We start from the raw sequence: 24,156 nt of genomic DNA, 5'->3' as shown, positions 1-24,156 counted from the left end.
AGGAATGAAATAAAATAAAGCCACTGTGGTTGGAGATTGAGAAACTAAGCTGGATAAATTGGCAGGTATAAAGGTAAAAGGTTTTAGCAGGGGAGTGAATAATATAATAAAAATGTAACTGGGTGAAATTCTCCCTCTCAGATCTCATCCTCCACACTGCCAAAAGAACACACATGGATCACATCAGCTCCTTCTTTAAAAATTTCCAAAGGCTCCCCACTTTCTGCCTACATGACAAAAACCAAATGCCATACACAACTTAAAAGGCCCTTTTCATTATCACTTCAATCTACCATTGTAGTCACACAATTCATCTAGTTCCCTTTACAAACAATCTTAAGCCACCAACATATATGCACTTTATGCTTCAAAATTACATCTGACTTTTTCAACACTCCTGCACTTGTAGACCCTTCTCATTCTCTCCTCTGCTGTAGTCTCTTTTCTCACTGTTGATTGGGAATTTGGTACTATTACAGTTCAAAGCATTTTCACCCACCATTCAGTCTCTATAACTGTGTTAGAATGATGGCATTTCTATAAAATCTTTAGAATTCTGCAGGTGATGTGGACTTACCTACCAATTCAAATATTTTTCCTTCCTATATTAAAGCTTGTTCCTTTTCTCTGAGGGCCCCCTCTAAAAGCCCCAAATTTCTTTATAAAAATGGAAAGACTTAAAAAAAAAAAAAGATATAACGCTAAGTCAACCCAAGTCAGGATTACTCCATCAAGATCAACAGTGGAACCAAACATTAACTGTCCTAGAAGTCAGAATTAAAGGCATAGGTTCTTAACCAGAGGTCCATGGACTCCTCAGGGCTACATGGTAATTTTATGAAGCCCCTCAAATCGCATGCAAAGTATGTGTACATGCCTTTTTCTGGGGAGAGGGTCCATACCTTTCATCAGAGTTTCAAAGATATCTGTGACCTCCAAAAGGTTAAGAAGTGCTCTAGAGAAAAAGCAAAGACAAGCAAATGTGATTAAAAGAGTGAATCCTTTTTACTTTTTAGGCTGTCAGGGGTGCCTCATGATCTCTTAGACTATAATACCTGAAATCAGGTCAGAGGACATTATCCAATCAAAGTAAAAGTTAATAAGGTCCAAACAAATACAGCTTCTATGGAAGGAGGAACTCCATATACAAAACCAAATCCATAAAGGTAAGTCACAAGGCTCGTGCCTTACTCCAGGGGTTTCAAAATGGGACTAATAGGAAGAAAATATTTTATCTTCTATTAATATTTCCTTTTATCTCATTTATTGAAACATTCCTTTTCTGTGTGTTATACATACATAATAGTATAGTAACATAATTTACAGAAGTGTACATATAATGGAAGTGGTTGCTCAATTTGTCTTACTTGTGGTAATATGAAACCACAGATATAATCTACACATTTCAGTACCAACAAGTTAATAGTAACTCCAGAATAACACAAAGACCCACTAGTACAGTTTAGAATCCAAGAGTAAGAAATCTTTCAGCTTTCACAAACAAAGCTAATCAATGTCAACTAAAAAGTGACTAAAAGGACCTCTCCCTACCCTTACTCTCCTTACTTTTGTTTGTTTTTTAAGCTAAACAAGCTTTAAAGGGTTAGTTTTCAGCTTCAGCTAAGTCAGTTTGATTTGTCCAAGATTCCCAGGATGATGTGACCAAAACATTTAATGGGAAAACTACTTGTGAAACCACAAACGGTCAACTAATCAAGATATTCTCGTAATTTACCCTAAAAGAAATTACTCTTTTCTTCCATGAAAATAAAACTGAGAAGGCTACCAAGATTCCCAAGGCACATCTTAGAACAGGTGATTGAGAGTGTCACCAAGTGGTGATACCAAGAGATGCAGGGTCCATCCTCGACATGAAATGGGACAGAGATAACCCTAACCTTGAAAATGGTTTTCCAAAACATTACAGCTACAAGCGAGTTGTCTGTCTGGCGGTAAGTAGGGAGCGGGGGGGGGGGGGGGGGGGGGTGGCTGGCCAGGGGAGAACCGGGTGAGAGAACTCGAAAAACTTTTAAATCCGAGCTACCTGTGCCTTTACTAACCCTAAAGATCTCCCAAACCCCAGGTTTCTATGGGGAGACCAGTATTCTGAAGCCCCGCCTCAGGTTTCAAAGCCGCCCGCCCCCTTCTAAAAAACGGTGGCTTTTCTGGATCACATTTGAGACCTAAATAGGTAGAAATACACAAAGATGCCAACATATCCTAACGGGAATCGGCTTGGGACAATGGAGAGGAAAGCATCAACCCAGAGAAAAAAAGGGGTGCAGGGTGCGGCATGGGGCAGAGAGGTGGGACCACTGACGTAATGCAGCTCTGACGAGAAATAAGGAGAGAACTGGTTGAAGGCACTTACACAACCTGGTGGAGAAATGACGGACGATACAACAATGAAGAAGAGAGCCGAAATAACAATACAGATACAATAAAACCGTGAGGAGCATGGGAAATTAGGACAGGCGTAGTGAGGAAGAACTACGGAGGGAGCCGGTAAAAAGTGGAAAAGCCTACAAAGAGAACACTTAGGAAAGGGCACAAGCCACTCCCAGAACTCAGTCCCCAGAAAAAGTCTAAGACAGCCCTTGCCCTCCTTCACAGTACCTTCAGTTTATGCAGCTCCACCGTCTCTGCCGCCATCTTGTTACCCCTCCACTCCACTAGGCCCCCACTCGCGTCCTCCGCTTCCAGCAGCTCCCGCCCAGGCGCGGATAACCAGGGTCAACCAATGACTGCCACTCTTACTATCACCTCATACCATCAACTCTTCCCATTAGTCAATAGCTGCCGTCCTCTCACTCCTCCAGCCAGCTTTCCCCACCACTCAAAAGGTGGGGCAGGTTCTGCGCCTTCCAAACGATGGAAACGGCGGCCAATTGGGCGTCTTCATTGCAAACCCCCAGCCAATGGATGGTGGCAGCGCTAACCCTGTTCCACCAATAGGGAGACAGCAGAGAAGCGTGGGCGGCTGCTTCCTGGAGACCACAGGTATAGAAGGGAGAGCTGCGCCCCTCGCCGATCGGCTTCCGAAGCTTGCAGGTAGGGGTTTACGATTAGAAAGGGGTGCTCTGCAAAAATGGTGGAAGGCAAACAGTGATGGGAGGCGAAAGCGGGGGCGGGGGTTGGAGCGGCTGTGAGTTAAATACCGAGAGAGAACCAGAGGGGAGCCGACGTTCGAGAAAGGGAAGCTGGGAAAAGCATCGGGCAGGTTCAATAATAGGGTTTAGGGAATTTTAGGTAGAGAGGGACGGTTAAGAGCTGCTTCCTATCTAGACATCACCTTTAGACCAGCACAGTTTTAAGGAGCCAAGTTCAGACGATCTGAGCCGCCTTTGGATTTGGGGTTAGGGATCCAACTGGAGGCTCTCAACTTAGGTTCTTCCTAGCTCAACCCAAAACCCTGGGTAAATTCTTCCAATGCCCCAAGCTTGAGAGAAGGAATTGGGATGTTGGCTGCTTACATGCCAAGGGGATGAGAGGACGGGCCCCAGAGTAAAGGTGAGGATTGGAAGTAGCTTTACCCGTAACCTCACGCCTTTTTAGTGAATCCTTGTTTCCCATTACCTGCTTCTGGAATTATGGGTGTATGTAACCTCTTCAGGCTTCCTTATTAACAACTTAAGGAAAATAAAGTGAAATACTGCTGTTTCTCTTGCTCCTTGAAGTAGGTGCCCAAGCCTAGACTTACTCCTTCAAGCTGAAGTATAAGAATCAAAGATTACCGTGTGTCTCTAAGATGTAGAGAGGACTCTTCTTGCCTTTTAAGTATTTTACCTCCCAAGTCTTCAGTTTTCCTTTGTGCATGATGGGGATGTTCTTTCATTCCCAATACAGTTCAGGGGATTTGAGCTATTCAGGAGATAATGTGGGGGCAAAAAAATCAAAGAGGGGTTGAGAGGAACTAGAGGTGGACTCCTCCCTGATCCGCCACTGTGGTAGGATGAATGTGGGAGTAGCACACAGCGAAGTAAACCCCAACACTCGAGTGATGAATAGCCGGGGCATCTGGCTGGCCTACATCATCTTGGTAGGACTGCTGCATGTGGTGCTACTCAGCATCCCCTTCTTCAGCATTCCTGTTGTCTGGACCCTGACCAACGTCATCCATAACTTGGTGAGCGCTAAACCACACCCTTATACCCACCCCAGGCCTTTCCCAAACAAAATAAAATCCCCAATTATTTGGGGATATGCCTTCCTTTGGGGATCTTAATCCTTCGGCTAAAGGACCATATTCTGCCCCTTCAAACTGCTCCCTTCTCTCCTCCCAGGCCATGTATGTCTTCCTACATACGGTGAAAGGGACACCCTTTGAGACCCCTGACCAAGGAAAGGCTCGGCTACTGACACACTGGGAACAGATGGACTACGGGCTCCAATTTACCTCTTCCCGCAAATTCCTCAGCATCTCTCCTATTGTACTGTGAGTCCAGTGGGAGATAGGGGAAATGCTCCAAGAGCCAGGTACAGAGGCCCACAGGAGAACTTAAAAAAAGCAGACTAATTACTTAGACCCTTTGAAGATATTATGGTATACTAGGTCTAAACCTAGGGAGTGCAGTAAAAAGTAGAAAGCAATAATCAAGCATTCCTTTCTGCCTCCTTGGTGGTAGGAGAATGGAGATGGGACTGAGAAAACCAAGTAAAACCAACTGATTTTACATTTCCAAAAGATGTGAATAAATCAAGGCAGAACTGATGTAAATCTGTGAAAACTGGCTTTGGGGAGTGGAAGCACAGAGGACTTAACAGTGACACAGGCTGAAACTGCTTCAGCTGTAATTTGCCTCATGTCATTAACAACTATTAAACACACTAACTTAAAAATCTCCAGTTAAAGGTGCTGATTATCTCCCTGACCCCTAGGATATTTTCAAATATCCTAGGACTACATGTAATAAAACTGGTCATTTAAAATAGAAGAGAAAGTCACTGGAAAGGCCAGCTTCACTCAACCTATTTCTTTTCTTCCAGCTACCTCCTAGCCAGCTTCTACACCAAGTATGATGCTGCTCACTTCCTCATCAACACAACCTCATTGCTCAGCGTACTGCTGCCTAAATTGCCCCAATTCCATGGGGTTCGTCTCTTTGGCATCAATAAATACTGAGGGATGGGACTGGGGACAACATTGGAACAAAAGGCTGTAACATCTTTCCCTTCTCCATACTGTCTTCCTTTTCTTGGAAGCCTGAGAACTATACAACTGTTTCAAAACTCCCAGGACGAGAACAGATTGGAAAATGGGGCTCCCTGGGAGTAGCCCTGCTAGGAGCAGGCTTCTTTGAATCAGGAAAGGCAAATGAGGTAAGGGACAAATCACTCTCCTCCACAGGAGGCCATGTTTGGGCAGCTTGTTTGACTTTTCCATGTCTTCCACCCCCACTACCTTCCAGCTCTGTTTTGCTGTGTATTTCCCTCATAATAAAGGTCATTTTTTTTTTCAGATATGGCTACTCTTTGGTCAGCAGGGAGGGTAGGGAGATGTCCTCATAAGGCTGGGGAAGAAAGATGGAACGGTGACTTAATACACAAAACTTCTCTAAGGTGTTTTTTATCCCCTCTCCTTCGGTTCAGGAGGTGCCCTTCACTCCCAGCTAACACTTAAGAGAAAGGATTCTCAAATGAGAAAAAGGACACTATCTATAAAGGCAAAGAAGAAAGGGAAGAAACAGGTTGCCAGTTACATATTTATAGAAAGATAATCCCCTGGCTTTAAATAGTTATGTACATACAAATATCAACAAACTTAAAAAAATACAAACGCTTGGGTCATAAGGGGGCTACCAGGAGCCCCTTTATTCTTTCCCCTCACTCAAGGGCAGAGGGCATGAGTCTGGGTTTTTTTTTAATTATTAGTTTGGCCATCCCTGCAGCAACAAGCATGAAGTTGGGCAGTTACCCACAAGGTGACAATCACAGGAAAAATTCAGAATTCACACTTTCTGAACTCTGTCTCCTATAATTAGAGTTACATGCTTTCTTGTTCTGTCTTTTAACTAGTATTGGGCTAACTAGTATATCCAGGAGGGAGCCCTGAAATGGGACAAGAAATAAGATAGACTCATAGATTAAAAAGAGGGGGGAAAGTCATCTGCTGTAGAAGCAAAAGACAAGACAAAGGCATACAGACCCTAGGGAAATACCCAGTTCCCACACTCCTCTGGGAGATATTGTCCAGCCCAGGTCCATGCCCTAGGTTCTTTGCTATAGCCACCCCCTATTTCTTTGGTATTGTCAGAAGACAAGATTCAGTTCCTGGGTACTGGTGGAGGAGGGAGAATGGTTTTGGGGCTTCCTACAAGTACTGAGTGAACAATTTGAGCTTAAAAGTTTCCCTTTTTAAAATATTTAAAAATAAATCAAACTCCATCCTGTGCTGTACACAGCCCTTTTGACTCCCTGACATTGATTTGAGGAAAGAAGAAAACAAGTGTCAACGTTGGAAGGGCCTCCTCACTTTCTTCCGCCTCTTCGGTTTGGCTTCTCCCTTGGGTACTGTGCTGTTGGGCTTGGAAGCTGCAGTGGCCCCAGGGCCAGGGTGAGCTGCAAAGAAGTTCCCATTGGACATCTGTCCCGGGGGTACTTGAAAGATCCGGTTCAAGAAATCCTGAAGGTCAGCAGGAGGGGCATCTGGAGTGGCTCTGAAAGGAAAACAGAAGAATAATGAGGCAAGAGAGATTAAAAGTCAAACATAGGTAACTATGGTAAGATATATTGAGTCAGTTACCAAACTTCTTAAGAGTAAGACATCTAGGTGTCCTAAGCACTATATTCAGAACTAGAATAGAGTATAGATTATTGAAAGAAATACCACCTACCTCTGTCGCCCACTGGTGCCTGGTATCCGAGAACCAAATGAGATGTGATAGGGGACTTTATGAGTATCTGGGGAGATTCCTACTCGCTGACATCCAGCCCACTCTGCACACATGAGAAAGAATTAGCTAATACATCATGTAAGCATATATGAGCCCGTATTTCTACAGAACAGAAGTGTACCTGTGATATCATACACCTTTCCATCCATCAGTGCAAAGTAGGTGATCTTGAGACCCCACATACTTGACTCTGCCCAAAAGTCTCCTTCTTCAGCAGGATGCAGCCTATTACATTCAGCACAATATCTGGCACTCTTAGGTTCCCGGTCCATTTCAAACCTCCTGCAACCCAACAGAAGGACAATTCCTTAATAATTTGTCAAGCCTGTAACATTTCTGTAGTCTCATTATTACGTGTTATTACATATGCCTATGCACACCCTTCTCTCAATCTTCTATCTTAAAGGTAAAAAATGTCTTCTTTTTTTTAATATACTTTTATTTATTTTAAAGAGGAAGGGAGCCAAAACCGGCCTGCGGACTGAAGGGTCCCGGGTTCGATTCCGGTCAAGGGCATGTACCTTGGTTGCGGGCACATCCCCAGTGGGAGGTGTGCAGGAGGCAGCTGATTGATGTTTCTCTCTCATCGATGTTTCTAGCTCTCTATCCCTCTCCCTTCCTCTCTGTAAAATATCAATAAAATATATTTAAAAAAAAAAAAAAAGAGGAAGGGAGAGGGAGAGAGAGATAGAAACATCAATGATGAGAAAGAATCGTTAATTGGCTGCCTCCTGCACGCCCCACACAGGACCAAGCCCGCAACCCAGGCATGTGCCCTGACCAGGAATCAAAGTGACCTGGTTCATAGGTCAATGCTCAACCATTGAGCCACACCCACTGGGGTCTTTTTTTTTCTTTCTAATTAGAATCCCCAATCTCTTTACAATATGACAGAGTGGAAACCCAAGGGTTCTTTTACCATTTCTATCCCACAACTACCAATAATACAAAGAAGGTCTTTGGCTACCTAACCCCTAAGCTGTGGCTGTTACATTCCTACTTCATACCTGTGTTTTCCCTGGCATCGACTGCACATCATAGTATTCATTGCCTCTTTGAGGTCATCCTGCAGCTTGGACAGAAACTCATTCACTGACCGGCTCAGCTCATTCTCTGCCATTCGTTTCCTAAGAGAAGAAAGGCTTTGTAAATCAGAGGGTATTGAGCAAGGGATAAAAGGAGACAGATCTACTGGCCTCTTAAAGGCCTTTGGCCTACTAGAAAGACAAGCAATTTTGTCCACCTTAAAGGGCATTCACCCACAACTCCATGGACCTCTGCTATTGAAGATTATTCATTTACACCACCTGACAATTGCCTATCTCCAACTTACATCTCATATTCCTTCCGCCTTTCAGGATTGCTGACAATGTCCCAAGCTGCCCGCAAAACCTTGAAGGCCTCCTCAGCCCGGGGATGATGATTTTTGTCAGGATGAACCTACCAAGACAAAGATTTCATCACAAATCGATTCCAAACCTCTCCCCATCTGGGGTCAAAACCTTATGTTAAGTGGTAGCCCTGGCCAGTGTGTTTGGGCATCATCCCATGCACCAAAAGGTTGCTGATTCAATTCCCAGTCAAGGGCACATGCCAGGGTCATGGGCTCAATCCCCAGTAGGCAGCATGCAGGAGGCAGCTGATCAATGTTAGCTGTCACATGGATGTTTCTTCCTCTCTTTCTCCCTTCCTCTCTAAAAAGAAAATCAATAAACTATTTAAAAAAACACACACAACTCATGTCAAATGGTTCTTTTTCACTCTCTTTTGGAGAGTCAATATAGCTTTTTTTGAGAGAAACCAAGATGGCGGTATAGGTGAACACCTAAACTGCTGCCTTGCACAACAATTTCAAAACTACAGCTAAAAGACAGAACGGACATCATCCAGAACCACAGGAAAGCTGGCTGAGTGGAAATTCTACAACTAGAAGGAAAGAGAGGGGCACACAGAGACTCAGAGGAACTGCAAAAGGCTGAGGTACGGAGACATGCGCACGGAGAGGACGGGCGGCTGAGTGCCTGGCTAGCTTTCTCTAGTGGGAGAGAGACGGAAGTTCCTGACTACACTGAATCCCAGTTCCGGGCAAGACCCTGGGGACCCAGACTCATACGGGGGGAGTCTGGACTGTCAGGAAAAGACAGGAGCACACGGAAACTCGGGAGCTGTGAAAGGCAGAGGTCTAGAGGCACGCGTGCAAGTGCGCGCAGAGAGGACTGACTGCTGAGTGTGCCACTGGCTTTCTCTAGCAGGAGGAAGGCGGAAGCTCCCGACTGCGCTGAACTCCAGTTCTGACTGCACTGAACCCCAGTTTCGGGCGAGACCCTGGGGACCCAGACTCATACAGGGGGAGTCTGGACTGTCGGGAAAAGAGAGGAGCATACAGAAACTCAGGTGAGCTGCGAAAGGCAGAGGTCTGGAGCTGCGTGCGCGAGTACGCGCAAAGAGGACTGACTGCGGAGTGTGCCGCTGGCTTTCTCTAGTGGGAGGAAGGCGGAAGCTCCCGACTGCGCTGAACTCCTGTTCTGGGTGAGAATCTGGGAATCCAGATTCATTGGGGGAGAAACTGGACTGTCGGGCAGCAGGCGAAACTCGAGGGCGGCTTTCTCTCAGAGGTGCTTGCAGCGATTACTGAGGGACACTGAGACCCAGGGGCCTCATAGGGCAGGGCTGATGGGAAGCCAAGGCTGTCTGCTCAGCCCTGAGACTCCGCCCCATCCAAGCTGAGCACAGAGGCTTTTGCAATTTTGCAAGTCTTGTCTCATAAGGGTGTCTCCAGCACAAAAGTTCTCCCGGCGTAGACACAGCTGATCCTCGCAGCCAATTGGCCCGGAGGTCAATGCCGCCCAGTGATACCAACAACAATCAAGACTTAACTACAACAAGGCTGTAAACACAGTCCACAAAGGGGTGCACCAAGAGAGTCCACCTCAGGAAACTGGGGAGGCTGAGCCACTGGGCCCTATCAGACATCTAGCACACAAAGCTACTCTACCAACTCAGGGAAGCAACAAAAATGTGGAGACAAAGAAACATCACAAATGAAAGAAATGGACGAAAGCAAACAACTGGATATAGAGTTCAAAACCATGGTTATAAGGTTTTTCAAGAATTTCCTAGAAAAGGCCAATAAATTTAGTGAGACCCTCGAGGATATGAAAAAGGACCAACTAGAAATTAAACGTACACTGACTGAAATAAAAAAATATTATACAGAGACCTAACAGCAGACTAGAGGACCTCAAGAATCAAGTCAAAGATTTGAAATACAAAGAAGCAAAAAACACTCAACAGGAAAAGCAAAAAGAAAAAAGAATCCAAAAATTTGAAGATAATGTAAGGAGCCTCTGGGACAACTTCAAGCGTACCAACATCCAAATTATGGGGGTGCCAGAAAAAGAGAGCAAGATACTGAAAACCTATTTGAAGAAATAATGACTGAAAACTTCCCCCACCTCGTGAAAGAAATAGACTTACAAGTCCAGGAAGCGCACAGAAGCCCAAACAAAAGGAATCCAAAGAGGACCACACCAAGACACATCATAATTAAGATGCCAAGAGCAAAAGACAAAGAATATTAAAAGCAGCAAGAGAAAAACAGTTACCTACAAGGGAGCACCCATACGATTGTCAGCTGATTTCTCAACAGAAACTATGCAGGCCAGACGGCAAGAAGTTTTCAATGTGATGAATAGCAAGAACCTACAACCAAGATTACTCTACCCAGCAAAGCTATCATTCAGAATTGAAGGGCAGATAAAGAGCTTCACAGATAAGAAAAAGCTGAAGGAGTTCATCACCACCAAACCAGTATTATATGAAATGCTGAAAGGTATTCTTTAAGAAGAGGAAGAAGAAGAATACAAAGGTAAAGATAAAAATTATGAACAACAAATACATATCAATCAACAAGTGAATCTAAAAACCAAGTGAATAAAAAATCTGATAAACAGAATAAACTGGTGAGTATAATAGAATCAGGGGCATAGAAAGGGAATGGACTGACAATTCTCAGGGGGAAAGGAGTGTGGGGGGGTGCGGAAAGAGACTGGACAAAAATCGTACACCTATGGATGAGGACAGTGCAGGGGGGGAGGGGTAAGGGCAGAGGGTGAGGTGGGAACCGGGTGGAGAGGAGCTAAGGGGGGAAAAAAGAGGAACAATTGTAATAATCTGAACAATAAAGATTCATTAAAAATAATAACGGGGAAAAAAAGAGAAAAAAGCAAAAAAAAAAAGCTGAGATACGTTTACACAATGGAATATTACATAGCTGTAAAAAAGAAGGAAATCTTACCTTTTGCAATAGCATAGACCTGGAGAGTATTTTATATATATATATATTTTATTGATTTTTTACAGAGAGGAAGGAAGAGGGATAGATAGTCAGAAACATCGATGAGAGAGAAACATCGATCAGCTGCCTCCTGCACACCTCCCACTGGGGATGTGCCCGCAACCAAGTTACATGCCCCTGACCGGAATCGAACCTGGGACCCTTCAGTCCGCAGGCTGACGCTCTATCCACTGAGCCAAACCGGTTTTGGCAACCTGGAGAGTATTATGCTAAGTGAAATAGGCCAGTCAGAGAAAGACAAGTACCATATGATTTCACTTATATGTGGAATCTAATGAAGAAAATATACTAACAAACAAAATAGAAACAGACTCATAGAGAACAGACTTATAGCTGTCAGAGGGGAGGGTGGGTTTCAGGACTGGGTGGAAAAGGTGACGGGATTAAGTAAAAAAAACAAAAACAAAAAAAAACACACCTCATAGACACACAGGCAATTACCAGAGGGAAAGGAGGGTGGGGGGAGACATAAGGAGGGAAAAATGGTGATGGAAGGAGACTTGATTTGGGGTGGTGTATTATAGACTTGTACACTTGAAACCTATATAATTTTATTAGCCAAGGTCACCCCAATAAATTCAACAAAATAAAATAAATTTTAAATGCAAAAAAATAAAAATTAAAAAATAAAAATGAAGTGAATAAAAAATCTGATGAACAGAATAAACTGGTGAATATAATAGAATCAGGGGCATAGAAAGGGAGTGGACTGACAATTATCAGGGGGAAAGGGGTGTGGGGCTGTGGGAAGAGACTGGACAAAGGTCGTACACCTATGGATGAGGACTGGGGGGGAGGTAAGGGCAGAGGGTGGGGTGGGAACCGGGTGGAGGGGAGCTATGGAGGGGGGAGAAGAGGAACAATTATAATAATCTGAACAATAAAGATTTATTAAATTAAAAAAATAATAATGAAAAAAAAAGAAAAAAAAACACCACTTCTCCACACCACAGGCTGAAATGAAGATCAAGCTGATAACACCCTTACCCTTTTGGCAAGGCATTTTCCCAGGGCGTGGCTTTGCCTGTCGACTTGGGTTAAGCTGACAATAATTAAATAATGCCCATGTGCCTTCCCAGGCGCTGTCTACAGGGGATCTTGCTGAAGGTGGCAGACCCTGCCTTGACTTTTCCAAACAAGTCTGAGCCCCCAGCTGTTTTACTAGAATCTTTATGTTTAGACTTCAAAACATCCTTGTTTGAAAGACACTACAGATGCATGTTTCCTCAAGGATGCTTACCTGCTGATAGTACCTACTAGTTAATTGTAGTTCAAGCTATTGTTTCAATAAAAGCCTAAGTAGGCAGGCAATCAGGGCTTTTTTGGCTCCTTATGCCAACTAGCCCCTTAGCCTCTCTTTCATAGAAAAAAAAAGTTTTTTTAAAAAATTAAAGTCTTTATTGTTAAATGTATTACATATGTCTCCTTTTTCCCCCATTGACCTCTCCCCAGCCGCTCCCAGCCCCCCAGCACATACCCTCACCCCGCTACTGTCAGTGTCCATTGGTTATGCTTATATGCATGCATATAAGTCCTTTGGTTGATCTCTTACTCCTCTTCCCCTACCTTCCCTCTGAGGTTTGACAGTCTGTTCGATGCTTCTGTGACTCTGCATCTATTTTTGTTCATCAGTTTATGTAGTTTATTATATTCCACAAATGAGTGAGATCATGTGATACTCATCTTTCTCCGACTGGCTTATTTCACATAGCATAATGCTCTCTAGGTCCATCCATGTTGTTACAAATGATAAGAGTTCTTTCTTGCCAAAACCGGTTTGGCTCAGTGGATAGAGTGTCGGCCTGCGGACTGAAAGGTCCCAGGTTCGATTCCGGTCAAGGGCATGTACCTTGGTTGCGGGCACATCCTCAGTGGGAGGTGTGCAGGAGGCAGCTGATCGATGTTACTCTCTCATCGATGTTTCTAGCTCTCTATCCCTCTCCCTTCCTCTCTGTGAAATATCAATAAAATATATATTAAAAAAAATAAATAAATAAATAAAAATAAATAAAATAAAAAAAAGAGTTCTTTCTTTTTTACAGCAGTGTAGTATTCCATTGTGTAGATGTACCACAGTTTTTTAATCCACTCATTTGCTGATGGGCACTTAGGCTGTTTCCAAATCTTAGCTATTGTAAATTGTGCTGCTACGAACATAGGGGTGCATATATCTTTTCTGATTGGTGTTTCTGATTTCTTGGGATATATTCCCTAGGAGTGGGATTACTGGGTCAAAAGGGAGTTCCATTTTTAATTTTTTGAGGAAAATCCATACTGTTTTCCACAGTGGCTGCACCAGTCTGCATTCTCACCAGCAGTGCACAAGGGTTCCTTTTTCTCCACATCCTCACCAGCACTTGTTGTTCATTGATTTGTTGAGGATAGCCATTCTGAGAGGTGTGAGATGGTACCTCATTGTCATTTTTACTTGCATCTCTCAGATGATTAGTGACTTTGAGCATGTTTTCATATGTCTCTTGGCCTTCTGTATGTTCACTTTCGAAAAATGTCTGTTTAGGACAAGCATGTCAAACTCAAAGGCTAACACGGGCCAAATAAACAAGGTTTAAGTTTATGTGGGCCGCAAAAGAATAGAAGCTTCAATTTTCATAGAAACATGCTGAATACAAAGGGCTGAAATAAATGAGTAATCATTAACATAAAATAGAATTAATATTTTTAATATTTTTTCTTGAACATTAATTTACCAGACACCGAATAACTGCACAAATTAATAAGCGTGACGCAAATAAACCTATTTTTCTTGTTCTCCAAAAGCGAAATATTTCCTGTTGCGCACACCAAACAAGTCAACACAAGACTAATGATGTGGCAATCGGCTGCTAAAATATTCGCTGCTAGTATTAGTGGAGAGAAATTGTGTGCCTGTGTATAAGGGAAATGAATGCAACACGATTATAGTAATCAGTCATTAGCGAACATTGTAGTTCGTTAATAATTATGTATAACGGGATATTATAAAAATTAAATTATGAAATTTTTACTAAGACGTTTCTTACAGAGAAAAACCAAGATGGCGGCATAGGTAAACACCTAAACTGCTGCCTCGCACAACAATTTCAAAACTACAACTAAAAGACAGAACGGACACCATCCAGAACCACAGGAAAGCAGGCTGAGTGAAAATTCTACAACTAGAAGGAAGGAGAAAAGCTCACAGAGAATTGGAGGTACAGCAAAGGGGCTTTGTGCGCGCAGAGAGGAAGGGTGGCTGAGAGCCTGGCTGACTTCCTCTGGCAGAAGGGGGAAGGAAGCCTCCGACCGCACTGAACCCCAGTTCTGACTGCACTGAACCCCAGTTCCAGGCGAGCCCCTGGGGACCCACGCTCTTGTGGGGGGAGTCTGGACTCTCGGGCGGAGACTCGGGAGCCGGGGAAGGCGGAGGACTGAAAGTGCGCCTGCGCCGGTGCGCACAAGGGCTGCGGAGGTTGCCACGGGCTTTCCCTGGTGGAGGGGAGTCAGAGGCTCCTGACGGCACTGTGCCCCAGTTCTGACTGCACTGAACCCCAGTTCCAGGCGAGCCCCTGGGGACCCACGCTCTTGTGGGGGGAGTCTGGACTCTCAGGCGGAGACTCGAGCTGGGGAAGGCGGAGGACTGAAAGCGCACGTGCGCGCAGGGGCGGGGCTGACAGGAAGCCAAGACTGAGGCTCCACCCCATCCAAGCTGAGCACAGAGGCTATTGCAATTTGGCAAGTCTAATCCTATAGGGCTGTCTCCAGCACCGGGCTTCTCCCAGCATAGACACAGCTGATCCTTACAGCCAACTGACCCGGAGGTCAATTCTTCCCAGTGATACCAACAACAATAAAGACTTAATTACAACAAGGCTGTACACACAGTCCACAAAGGGGTGCACCAAGAGTGTCCACCTCAGGTTAACTGGGGAAGCAGACCCACTGGGCCATATTGGAAACCTAGCACAAATATCTACCTTACCAACTCAGGGAAGCAGTGAAAATGCAGGGTCAAAGAATCAGATCACAAACGAAAGAAATGGAGTAAAACAAACGACTGGATATAGAATTCAAAACCACCGTTATAAGACTTTTTAAGAATATCCTAGAAAAGGCCGATAAATATAACGAGACCCTCGAAGATATGAAAAAGGACCAACTAGAAATTAAACATACACTGACTGAAATAAAAAATATTATACAGAGACCCAGAAACAGAATAGAGGAACACAAAAATCAAGTCAAAGAATTGAAATACAAAGAAGCAAAAAACACTCAACCGAAAAAGCAAAAAGCAAAAAAAAAAAATCCAAAAAGTTGAAGATAATGTAAGAAGACTCTGGGACAACTTCAAGCGTACCAACATCAGAATTATGGGGGTGCCAGAAGAAGAGAGAGAGCAAGATACTGAAAACCTATTTGAAGAAATAATGACCGAAAACTTCCCCCACCTGGTGAAAGAAATAGACTTACAAGTCCAGGAAGCCCACAGAACCCCAAACAAAAGGAATCCAAAGAGGACCACACCAAGACACATCATAATTAAAATGCCAAGAGCAAAAGACAAAGAGAGAATATTAAAAGCAGCAAGAGAAAAACAGTTAATTACCTACAAGGGAGCACCCATACGACTGTCAGCTGACTTCTCAACAGAAACTATGCAGGCCAGACGGGAGTGGCAAGAAATTTTCAATGTGATGAATAGCAAGAACCTACAACCAAGATTACTCTACCCAGCAAAGCTATCATTCAGAATTGAAGGGCAGATAAAGAGCTTCACAGATAAGAAAAAGCTGAAGGAGTTCATCACCACCAAACCAGTATTATATGAAATGCTGAAAGGTATTCTTAAAGAAGAGGAAGAAGAAAAAAGTAAAGAGAAAAATTATGAACAACAAATACATATCTATCAACAAGCGAACCTAAAAATCAAGTGAATTAAAAACCTGAGGAGCAGAATAATCTGGTGAATATAATAGAATCAGGGGCATAGAAAGGGAGTGGACTGATAATTCTCAGGGGGAAAGGGGTATGGGGGGTTCATGAAGAGAATGGACAAAAATCATACACCTATGGATGAGGACAGTGGGGGGGGAGGTAAGGGCAGAAGGTGGGGTGGGAAAGGGGTGGAGGGGAGCTATGGGGGGAAAAAGGAGAAATAATTGTAATAATCTGAATAAAGATTTATTTAAAAAAAAAAAAAAGACGTTTCTTACATACTGTTATATTGGCTGGGCCACAAAAATATTTGTTGTGGGCCGCAAGTTTGACATGCTTGATTTAGGATCTTTGCCCATTCTTTTATTGGATTATCTTCCTTTTGTTAAATTGTATGAGTTCTCTGTAATTTTTGGAGATTAAAACCTTATCAGATGTAATATTGGCTAATATGTTCTCCCATACAGTGGGCTCTCTTGTTGTTTTGTTGATGGTTTCTTTTGCTGTGCAGAAGCTTTTTATTTTGATGTAGTTGCATTTATCTTCTGTTTCCATTGTCCTAGGAATTGTATCAGCAGATATTGCTACAACATATGTCTGATATTTTGCTGCCTATGGATTCTTCTAAGATTTTTATGGTTTCCTGTCTTACCTTTAAGTCCTTAATCCATAGTTTAACTTTTTTTGCATGTATCTGTCCAATTTTCCCAACACCATTTATTAAAGAGACTGCCTTGACTCCATTGTATGCTCTTGCCCCCTTTGTCAAATATTAATTGAGTGTAATGGCTTGGGTCGATTTCTGGGTTCTCTGTTCTGTTCCATTGATCTATATGTCTGTTCTTGTGCCAGTACCAGGCAATTATGAAAACAGTGGCTTTGTAATATAGCTTGATATCTGGTATTGTGATCGCTCTACTTTGTTCTTTCTCAGGATTGTTGCGGCAATTCAGGGTCTTTTTTTATCCCCGATGAATTTTTGGAGAGTTCCTTCTAGGTCTGTGAAATATGCCATTGGTATTTTAATGGGGATTGCATTGAATCTATAGGTTGCTTTGGGTAGTATGGACATTTTAATGATGTTGATTCTACCAATCCATGAACATGGTATATTCTTCTATTTGTTTATATCTTCCTCGATCTCTTTTTCAATGTCCTGTAGTTTTCCAAGTACAGGTCTTTTAACTCCTTAGGTAAGTTTATTCCTAGGTATCTTAATTTTTTTGTTGCAATGGTAAATGGGATTTTTGTTTGTTTGTTTCTCTTTCTGTGAGTTCATTATTGGTGTATAAAAAAACCATAGATTTCTGGGTATTAATTTTGTATCCTGCTACATTGTCAAATTCATTTATTAAGTCTAGTAATTTTTTAATGGACTCTTTGGGGTTTTCTATGTATAATATTATGTCATCTGCAAATAATAACAGTTTTACTTCTTCTTTTCCAATTTGGAAGCCTTTTATTTCTTCTTCTTGTCTGATCACTATGGCTAGCACTTCCAGTACTATGTTGAACAGGAGTGATGAAAGTGGGCATCCCTGTTTTGTTCCTGTTTCTGATAGGGCTTTAAGTGGGGGTGGTGCTGTATTGCTTTCGGGGACTGATAGGCCCCTCTTAAACCCAGTCCCTGAGGGCTCTTTGGGGCTATTCAGAGTCTTTGTTTCCTTTGTAAAACTCAAGATGTAGGCCAGGTATGGCAGTATTAGCTGTCTTTTTTTTTTTTAAATATATTTTATTGATATTTTACAGAGAGGAAGGGAGAGGGACAGAGAGCTAGAAACATCGATGAGAGAGAAACATCGATCAGCTGCCTCCTGCACACCTCCTACTGGGGATGTGCCCGCAACCAAGGTACATGCCCTTGACCGGAATCGAACCCGGGACCCTTCAGTCCGCAGGCCGACGCTCCATCCAGTGAGCCAAACCGGTTTCGGCAGTATTAGCTGTCTTGAGGCTGCTGGCAGGGGCTGGCTCTTCAGGAGAAAAATGGTTTGGAGGGTCACAAATGTTTCAGTGCCGGATTCCTGGTCACCTCTTCCTGCTCTGCTTTCCTCCACAACCTCTCCCAGACCGCACAAATCACCTCTATCTGCACCGCAGCCTCAGGTGAGTGTTTGTAATTGAAAGGTCCTATGAACTGGTTTTAGCGAATAAAAGCAAAGACAAACAAAGGCAAAACATCCAAGAGACTGTGAGTTTCTCTACCCACCCTTCCCTCATTCCTGGCACCATGCTGCTTAGGCAGCTCTTCAGGCCACCTTTCTGGGTGCAGCCTCTCTCAGCCGTGGACTTAGATCTAGATTCCCCAACCGCCAGCACCCTGTGGACTTCCTTTCCACAGTCGGATATTACGCCTGTCCCCAAGGGACACGGCCTTGGTGCAGTGCAGCTTCCTCCTGACCCTCAGCCTGGTGGTCACATGTCTCTCTCCAGCCCAGATTCCCTGATCCTACAGTTCTCCAGGCGTCCTCTGCCCCTCTCGGCTGCGAACTGTCTCATTAGCTGTGTCTAATTCACCAATTCCGGCTCTCTAATTTAGTTGCTTCTTCTATCTGCTCCAGGACAAGTGCAGGACACGTCTGCCTATTTGGCCACCATTTTCTCCTCTCAATATAGCTTAATAATTAATTGCTCTGGTTCTGCAGAGAGATCTCTGTTCAAGTCACAGCTCTGTCGTTACAGAAAACCGGAGAACAACCAAGCAACACTTAGAGAGATGGAGTTACATTTATTACGTGCGGGCCCAGAGGAAAATGTCTCTCAAATTCTGGACCCCAACATGGAGGAACTTTCCTTATTTATATGTTTGTACCTTGTCTCCCAAATATGGGGTGTTTCCGGCCCCCTTTGCAAGTTCTTAAAGAGCGTCTATGTGCTGGGGCCTTGAGACCGCAACCAAAGGCTTGGCCTGGTGCCAGCACTGATAACTTCATCCAGGGAAGGTTTAATGGCCTCTCTGAAGTGGGAGTAGTCTTATTTTCCTTATTATTTAAGCAAGCAAGCATTTACAGAAGCCAAATAACAGGGTTAAAATTTCAAACAGCAGTTTTTATATAAGTTGGATGCTTCACTGTCACTATTAGCTACATGACCTAGAATATTTTATCTATCATGGATTGTTGGGAGTATTAAGTGAGAATACTTGTGAAATACAGAATCTGTACTAGGGTGATCCACCATCCCAGTTCACCTGGGATTGTCCCAGTTTTAGCACTGAAGTTCATATCTCAGGAAACCCCTCAATCTCAGGCAAACAGGGATGGTTGATCACCTGACCTGGCACATATATACTAATCCCTCACATTTTAACTTTATTGTCAGTTATAAAATAAGAGTTCCAAAGATGTAACATTCTCACTTTTCTAACTAGAAAATTCTCATATCTACTCAAAACTTCCTACAATAGTTTGCCTTCCTGTCCCAGAAATGAAATAGCATATTATGATATAGGCTTTTTATCCCCTTTTCAGCCTTTCTCCAAGACAAACAGTAACTTCTCTTCCTACTGCTTATTATTCCCATCCTCGTTCCTCCAAAATACAGACATAAAGCTAGTCTCTTGACTGATGCCAAATAAGCAGAATGCTGTTAAATCTCCCATATTCCCAGGCTTATAGAACAGCCTTGTAATCATGGTCACTCTAGGGCCTAATAAGGGCAGTGAGAGATTCTATAAAAGAACCTCACTGACACTCTGACCGAGAACAAGGGGGAACTCTGGGGTGTGAGGCAGGGTGTTGAGGACTGGGTAACTTAACAAAATCTCTACTCCAAAGAAGTAAGTTGAAAAGATATTTTTTTGGAAGAATGATATTCAACAAAAGAGGGTATCTGCTAAAAAAGACATAAAGGTGAGAAAAGAGCTCTACTATTAGTAACTATTTGAGTGAAAGCACTTGTTCCCCACTCTAAGAATATCCCAGGCTATCAACTAAGGGGCATGCATTTCCCACCAAACTAATTTAGTCCTCTTGTAAGTTGCAGGTCTGGTACTTTATTGTGCTTTGAATGGTTAATGGAAACCATGGTTGCCCATTCCTTTGGTGTCATGCAATTATTGAGGTAATCTGCACACTGTGATGTTGTACCAGTCTAGTTCCATACATTCAGACAAACAGGCCACCTGTGCAATTTACACACATTATTTATATTCATAATATAGTTTCACTTGTACAGAAATAGAAACAATCATCTAAAAATAGCAATCTAATATTAACTTCTAATAGCAATTTGATTGCATACTTGTATTAAATCATTTCCCTCAAGCATGTGGTGTGTCACAACTCCCACCTATTAACTCCCTTTTTATTAATAAAAGCAACCATATTTTCATATATGACATACATTTGCACATATTTCTGATTTATATCCCATTTTCCTTCCCTTTCTTACTCTGGGTTGCTGGTCTTTTTTTCTTTTTTAAGATATTTTTATTGATTTCAGGGAGGAAGGGAGAGGGAGAGAAACATCGATGATGAGAATCATGGATCAGCTGCCTCCTGCACACCCCACACTGGGGATCGAGCCTGAAACCTGGGCATGTCCCCTGACCTGGAATCTAACCGTGACCTCCTGGTTCATAGGTTGATGCTCAACCACTGAGCCACGCTGGCTGGGGTGGGTTGCTGGTCTTGAAATAGCTTTTCTTTCACCTGGTCCTGGAATAATCACTCACAAGCACTCCCTGAACTGTCCCACACTAGGTCCACACTTGCGTTTCTGGGACAGATGGTTGAATTTCCCTATATTCAGAAACACCCCTCATTTGTTCAGGGAGAGGAACTGACAAGCTTTCTGACTAGGCCTCTTCTCCACCCTAGCAGAGGGACTTCATCTCAACATTTCAAAGTGAGTGAGTCCAACACTGCCATATATACCAGTTCATCTATTTTCATTAAGAAAAAGAATCTCGCTCTGACTGGTTTGGCTCAGTGGATAGAGCGTTGGCCTGTGAACTGAAAGGTCCCAGGTTCAATTCCAGTCAAGGGCATGTACCTTGGTTGCGGGCACATCCCCAATAGGAGGTGTGCAGGAGGCAGCTGATGGATATTTCTCTCTCATCAATGTTTCTAACTCTCTATTCCTCTCTCTAAAAAATCAATAAAAAATATTTAAAAAAAAAAAGAAAAGAAAAGAAAAAGAATCTCACCCAGCTGGTGTGGCTCAGGGGTTGACCATCGACCTAGAACCAGGAGATCACAGTTTGATTCTGGTCAGGGCACATGCCGGGTTGTGGGCTCGACCCCCAGTTGGGGGCATGCAGGAGGCAGCCGATTGATGATTCTCTCTCATCATTGAGGTTTCTATTGCTCTCTCCCTCTAACTGAAATCAATAAAAACATATTTAAAAATAAAAAAGTCTTTATGACTCTTTTCTAAGAATTAAAGTTACTCTTCAGCTTAAAGTTGATTTTCTTCTCTGCCTTCCCTTTATTCTACTCTCCCTAAAATTAGAAAATAAAATATAGGCACAAGAGGGATAGGAAACAGGGGGGAAGGATACTCACCATTACTGCCAACTGCCTATAGGCCTTCTTCATCTCAACATCTGATGCTGTGGCTTCAACCCCCAACACGTGGAAAGGGTTTAGCTCATCTTCAGGAATCCCAGCCATGGTCAAGAGTCGAGTCACTTCCTCTTCAGGCTGGCAATAGCGACCACTAGCTACAGGTGCATTCTCTTGTCTGTTAGTCCTCTGTTTGATCCAAGGCAACTCCAGCCAACCCCATTGAACCATTCTTACCATTTGCTGCCATGGCCTGCTAGCTCTCAGCACAATCAGACAACGCTGTAAGGTGGGAGAATCCAGCCAAGAGAAGAGCCAGGTGGCTTTAGCTCTCCAGCCTAACCGGTCACCCAGTCTCACAAGAAACTGCCAGCCCAACTGCAGACAGCCCAACAAAAGGGTCAGAGCCCGAAGCAGCAAAGCACCTAGGAGCCTAAGAAAACAGGTGAACAGCCCTGCCCCATAGCAAAACCCCTGGTTCAGAAATTGGAACATTACCTGGGCCCAGCCACCCAGTCGCCCTGCCCAGACTCCTGCCCAGACTCGAAAAAGGTCCAAATCACTGCCTTTCAGCTGCCTGCATGCATAGATGAGATGACCACAAGTTTCCACATACTCTCCCACCAATACCAACAGTTCGATCAGCCACCAGAAACCTGCTTGTCCAAGCTGACACAGTTCTTCTGCTCCCCATAATCCCAAGCCTCTGCGCTTATCTGCTTGACTTCGTTTCCTGCCCAGCCGATGTCGACCAGGGGACCTGGGATCCCTGCGTCCACCCTCCCAAGTATCGTCCTTGGCTGAAACACGGTGCCGCTGTCTCCGAGGTGGAGGTTTCCTTCCACTGGGCACACGTGAAAAATCACTGGGGAACTTGGGTTCCTCATCATCATATTCCTCTTCCAACTCTTCATGTTCTCCTAAAGCTGGAGACATACAATGGTGGCAAAAGTTGCTAGAAGAGTTATCTCCTCCCCCAGAGTAAGGCTCTTCAAGGATTCCAGGGGTTCCCTGGCAGTTGCAAGCAGATGGAATGGAAAGAAAAGAAGGGTTTTCATCCTCCTGGTGCCCAGCCTCATTCTCTCTTGAGAGTTCCTGGTCCACTCCTGACTCTTCTTCTGAAGATGCCTCACTCTGATCAGGGTCCTCTCCATTTCTAGGGGGTCCTGGACCCCTTGGGGGGCCATGGCTTGGATCCCACCAGTGGGCTGGGTTTGGAGGCTGTGTGTACTTAGGACTAGAGTGCTTTGTGAGGCAGCGGGTACCATTAGGAGCAGGCCTTGCTGAGTCCCTGAGTCCTGAGAATGAAAGTATTTCAGGGTCCAGAGAAGGTCCTAAAGTCCCGAGGGAGGTACCACCACTGTGGCGGGCTCCACACAACTGTCTTTCTCCGGGGTGCTTCTGGGCCATGACCCCCTGGCTTCCTGAAGATTTTAGGTCACAGCCATCATGGTAAATTCTGATGCCTGTAACAAAGTTATCAAGTTGGGTCAAGGATAGGTCCAAGAAAGGGGTTAAATTGAGGATATATATAGAATGCATCCATCTCCCTTGCCTTCCCAAGTTCTTTGGGGGCATTTATTACCTCTAGCAATAAGCCAATACTACTTTAACCAGAACACCACTCCCTGCCCCCTCCTCCAACTCCACTTAAGTTTTTCTTCTCTCCCCTGAAAGATACAGCTCTGAATCCGGAAAAGAGGGAGGTACCGCAAAGGTTGTAGTCCGGGGATCACTCCAGGGAAAAACGGAAAGGAGAGCTGTAGGCTGCCTGAAAAGGGTGGGGACCCTGCGGCCCTTAAAGAAAACCTGGAGGCGGAGCTTGGGGTTGCCCCTAAGACAGACAACCAGGGAACCTGAGTCTGGGTAGACCGGGAGAAGGTAACGTACCGAAGAGCGGCGGTAACTCCTCCCCCTCGAGCTGCTGGGCCCGGATCCAAGGGAGCTAAGAGAGCGGCTCCCCCGGCTCCGCCTCCCGCTCGAGCTCTGCTTCCGCCTTCTGTCCCCGCCGCAAACGCCGACCTACGCCTATTTTCACTTCCGGGGTTACCACGGAAGACAGGAAGGAAAAGAAAAAGCGGTTGGCTGAAACGCGAGCCAGTCTAGCGAGCGGTGTGTCAAACCAGAGGAGGCGGTCCTGGGGAAACGCGGGTACCGCCCCTTAAAGGGCCCTCTGCTGCGGCCCTGCGCGTACTGAAGTAGAATCCCTGCAAGTTGCACCCCCGGAAGCGAAGCAAGTGGGTGCTGCAGCAGTGCCTTGCGTTTTGGGGACAGATTCTTAGGGTTCCTCTGGCTGGATATTTGGGCTTTTCCGAGACTGGGAGATAGAGGACAGCCTCTGAGCCATAGTTTGTTTCCCTTGCAGACAAAACTAGGGAGCATAGAGGGGCCACCGCCCTGACCCCTTCCTTGCTGGCTGAGGACAGAGGCTCTTTTGTATCATGTCCTCTCCAAGAGAAGACACCCCGGGCCAGCCCCCGCCCTG

At 44.3% G+C, this 24,156-nt stretch overlaps 3 protein-coding genes across 5 annotated transcripts in view; 1 reads left to right on the top strand and 2 right to left on the bottom strand.

Annotated features, from left to right (window-relative positions):
* Positions 1-2,873, bottom strand: part of SARNP (SAP domain containing ribonucleoprotein) — a 65,477-nt gene extending 62,604 nt beyond the window's left edge. Inside the window, exon 1 of one of the 2 annotated variants that reach the window (XM_080662686.1) lies at positions 2,617-2,873. In XM_080662686.1, the coding sequence (XP_080518812.1) occupies positions 2,617-2,652 (36 nt within the window). In that variant the 5' untranslated portion in view covers positions 2,653-2,873. The remainder of the gene's footprint in view (positions 1-2,616) is intronic. The other variant, XM_080662685.1, reaches the window with a different exon arrangement.
* A 97-nt stretch (positions 2,874-2,970) lies between these two features.
* Positions 2,971-5,457, top strand: ORMDL2 (ORMDL sphingolipid biosynthesis regulator 2). 2 transcript variants are annotated; one of them, XM_080662683.1, is made up of 4 exons: positions 2,971-3,051; positions 3,952-4,126; positions 4,284-4,435; positions 4,987-5,457. In XM_080662683.1, the coding sequence occupies exons 2-4, from the start codon at positions 3,953-3,955 to the stop codon at positions 5,120-5,122; spliced, it is 462 nt and encodes a 153-aa protein (XP_080518809.1). In that variant the 5' UTR covers positions 2,971-3,051; position 3,952; the 3' UTR covers positions 5,123-5,457. The 2 variants fall into 2 exon arrangements, with proteins under 2 accessions (XP_080518809.1, XP_080518810.1); XM_080662684.1 differs by having other exon boundaries at positions 2,987-3,051; positions 4,284-4,476; positions 4,987-5,116.
* Positions 5,458-5,684: 227 nt separating this feature from the next.
* DNAJC14 (DnaJ heat shock protein family (Hsp40) member C14) lies at positions 5,685-23,708 on the bottom strand. Its single transcript, XM_080662682.1, has 7 exons — positions 23,562-23,708; positions 21,672-23,137; positions 8,227-8,333; positions 7,901-8,020; positions 7,015-7,175; positions 6,834-6,936; positions 5,685-6,656 (listed from the first exon to the last, which is right to left on the bottom strand). The coding sequence occupies exons 2-7, from the start codon at positions 23,079-23,081 to the stop codon at positions 6,449-6,451; spliced, it is 2,109 nt and encodes a 702-aa protein (XP_080518808.1). The 5' UTR covers positions 23,082-23,137; positions 23,562-23,708; the 3' UTR covers positions 5,685-6,448.
* Positions 23,709-24,156: the final 448 nt, after the last annotated feature.

Source organism: Plecotus auritus (genome assembly GCF_963455305.1).
Source record: "Plecotus auritus genome assembly, chromosome: 3".
Classification (NCBI taxonomy): Eukaryota; Metazoa; Chordata; class Mammalia; order Chiroptera; family Vespertilionidae; genus Plecotus; species Plecotus auritus.
Note: the sequence above shows the minus strand (reverse complement) of the source record. Positions and strands in the feature narration are given on the sequence as shown.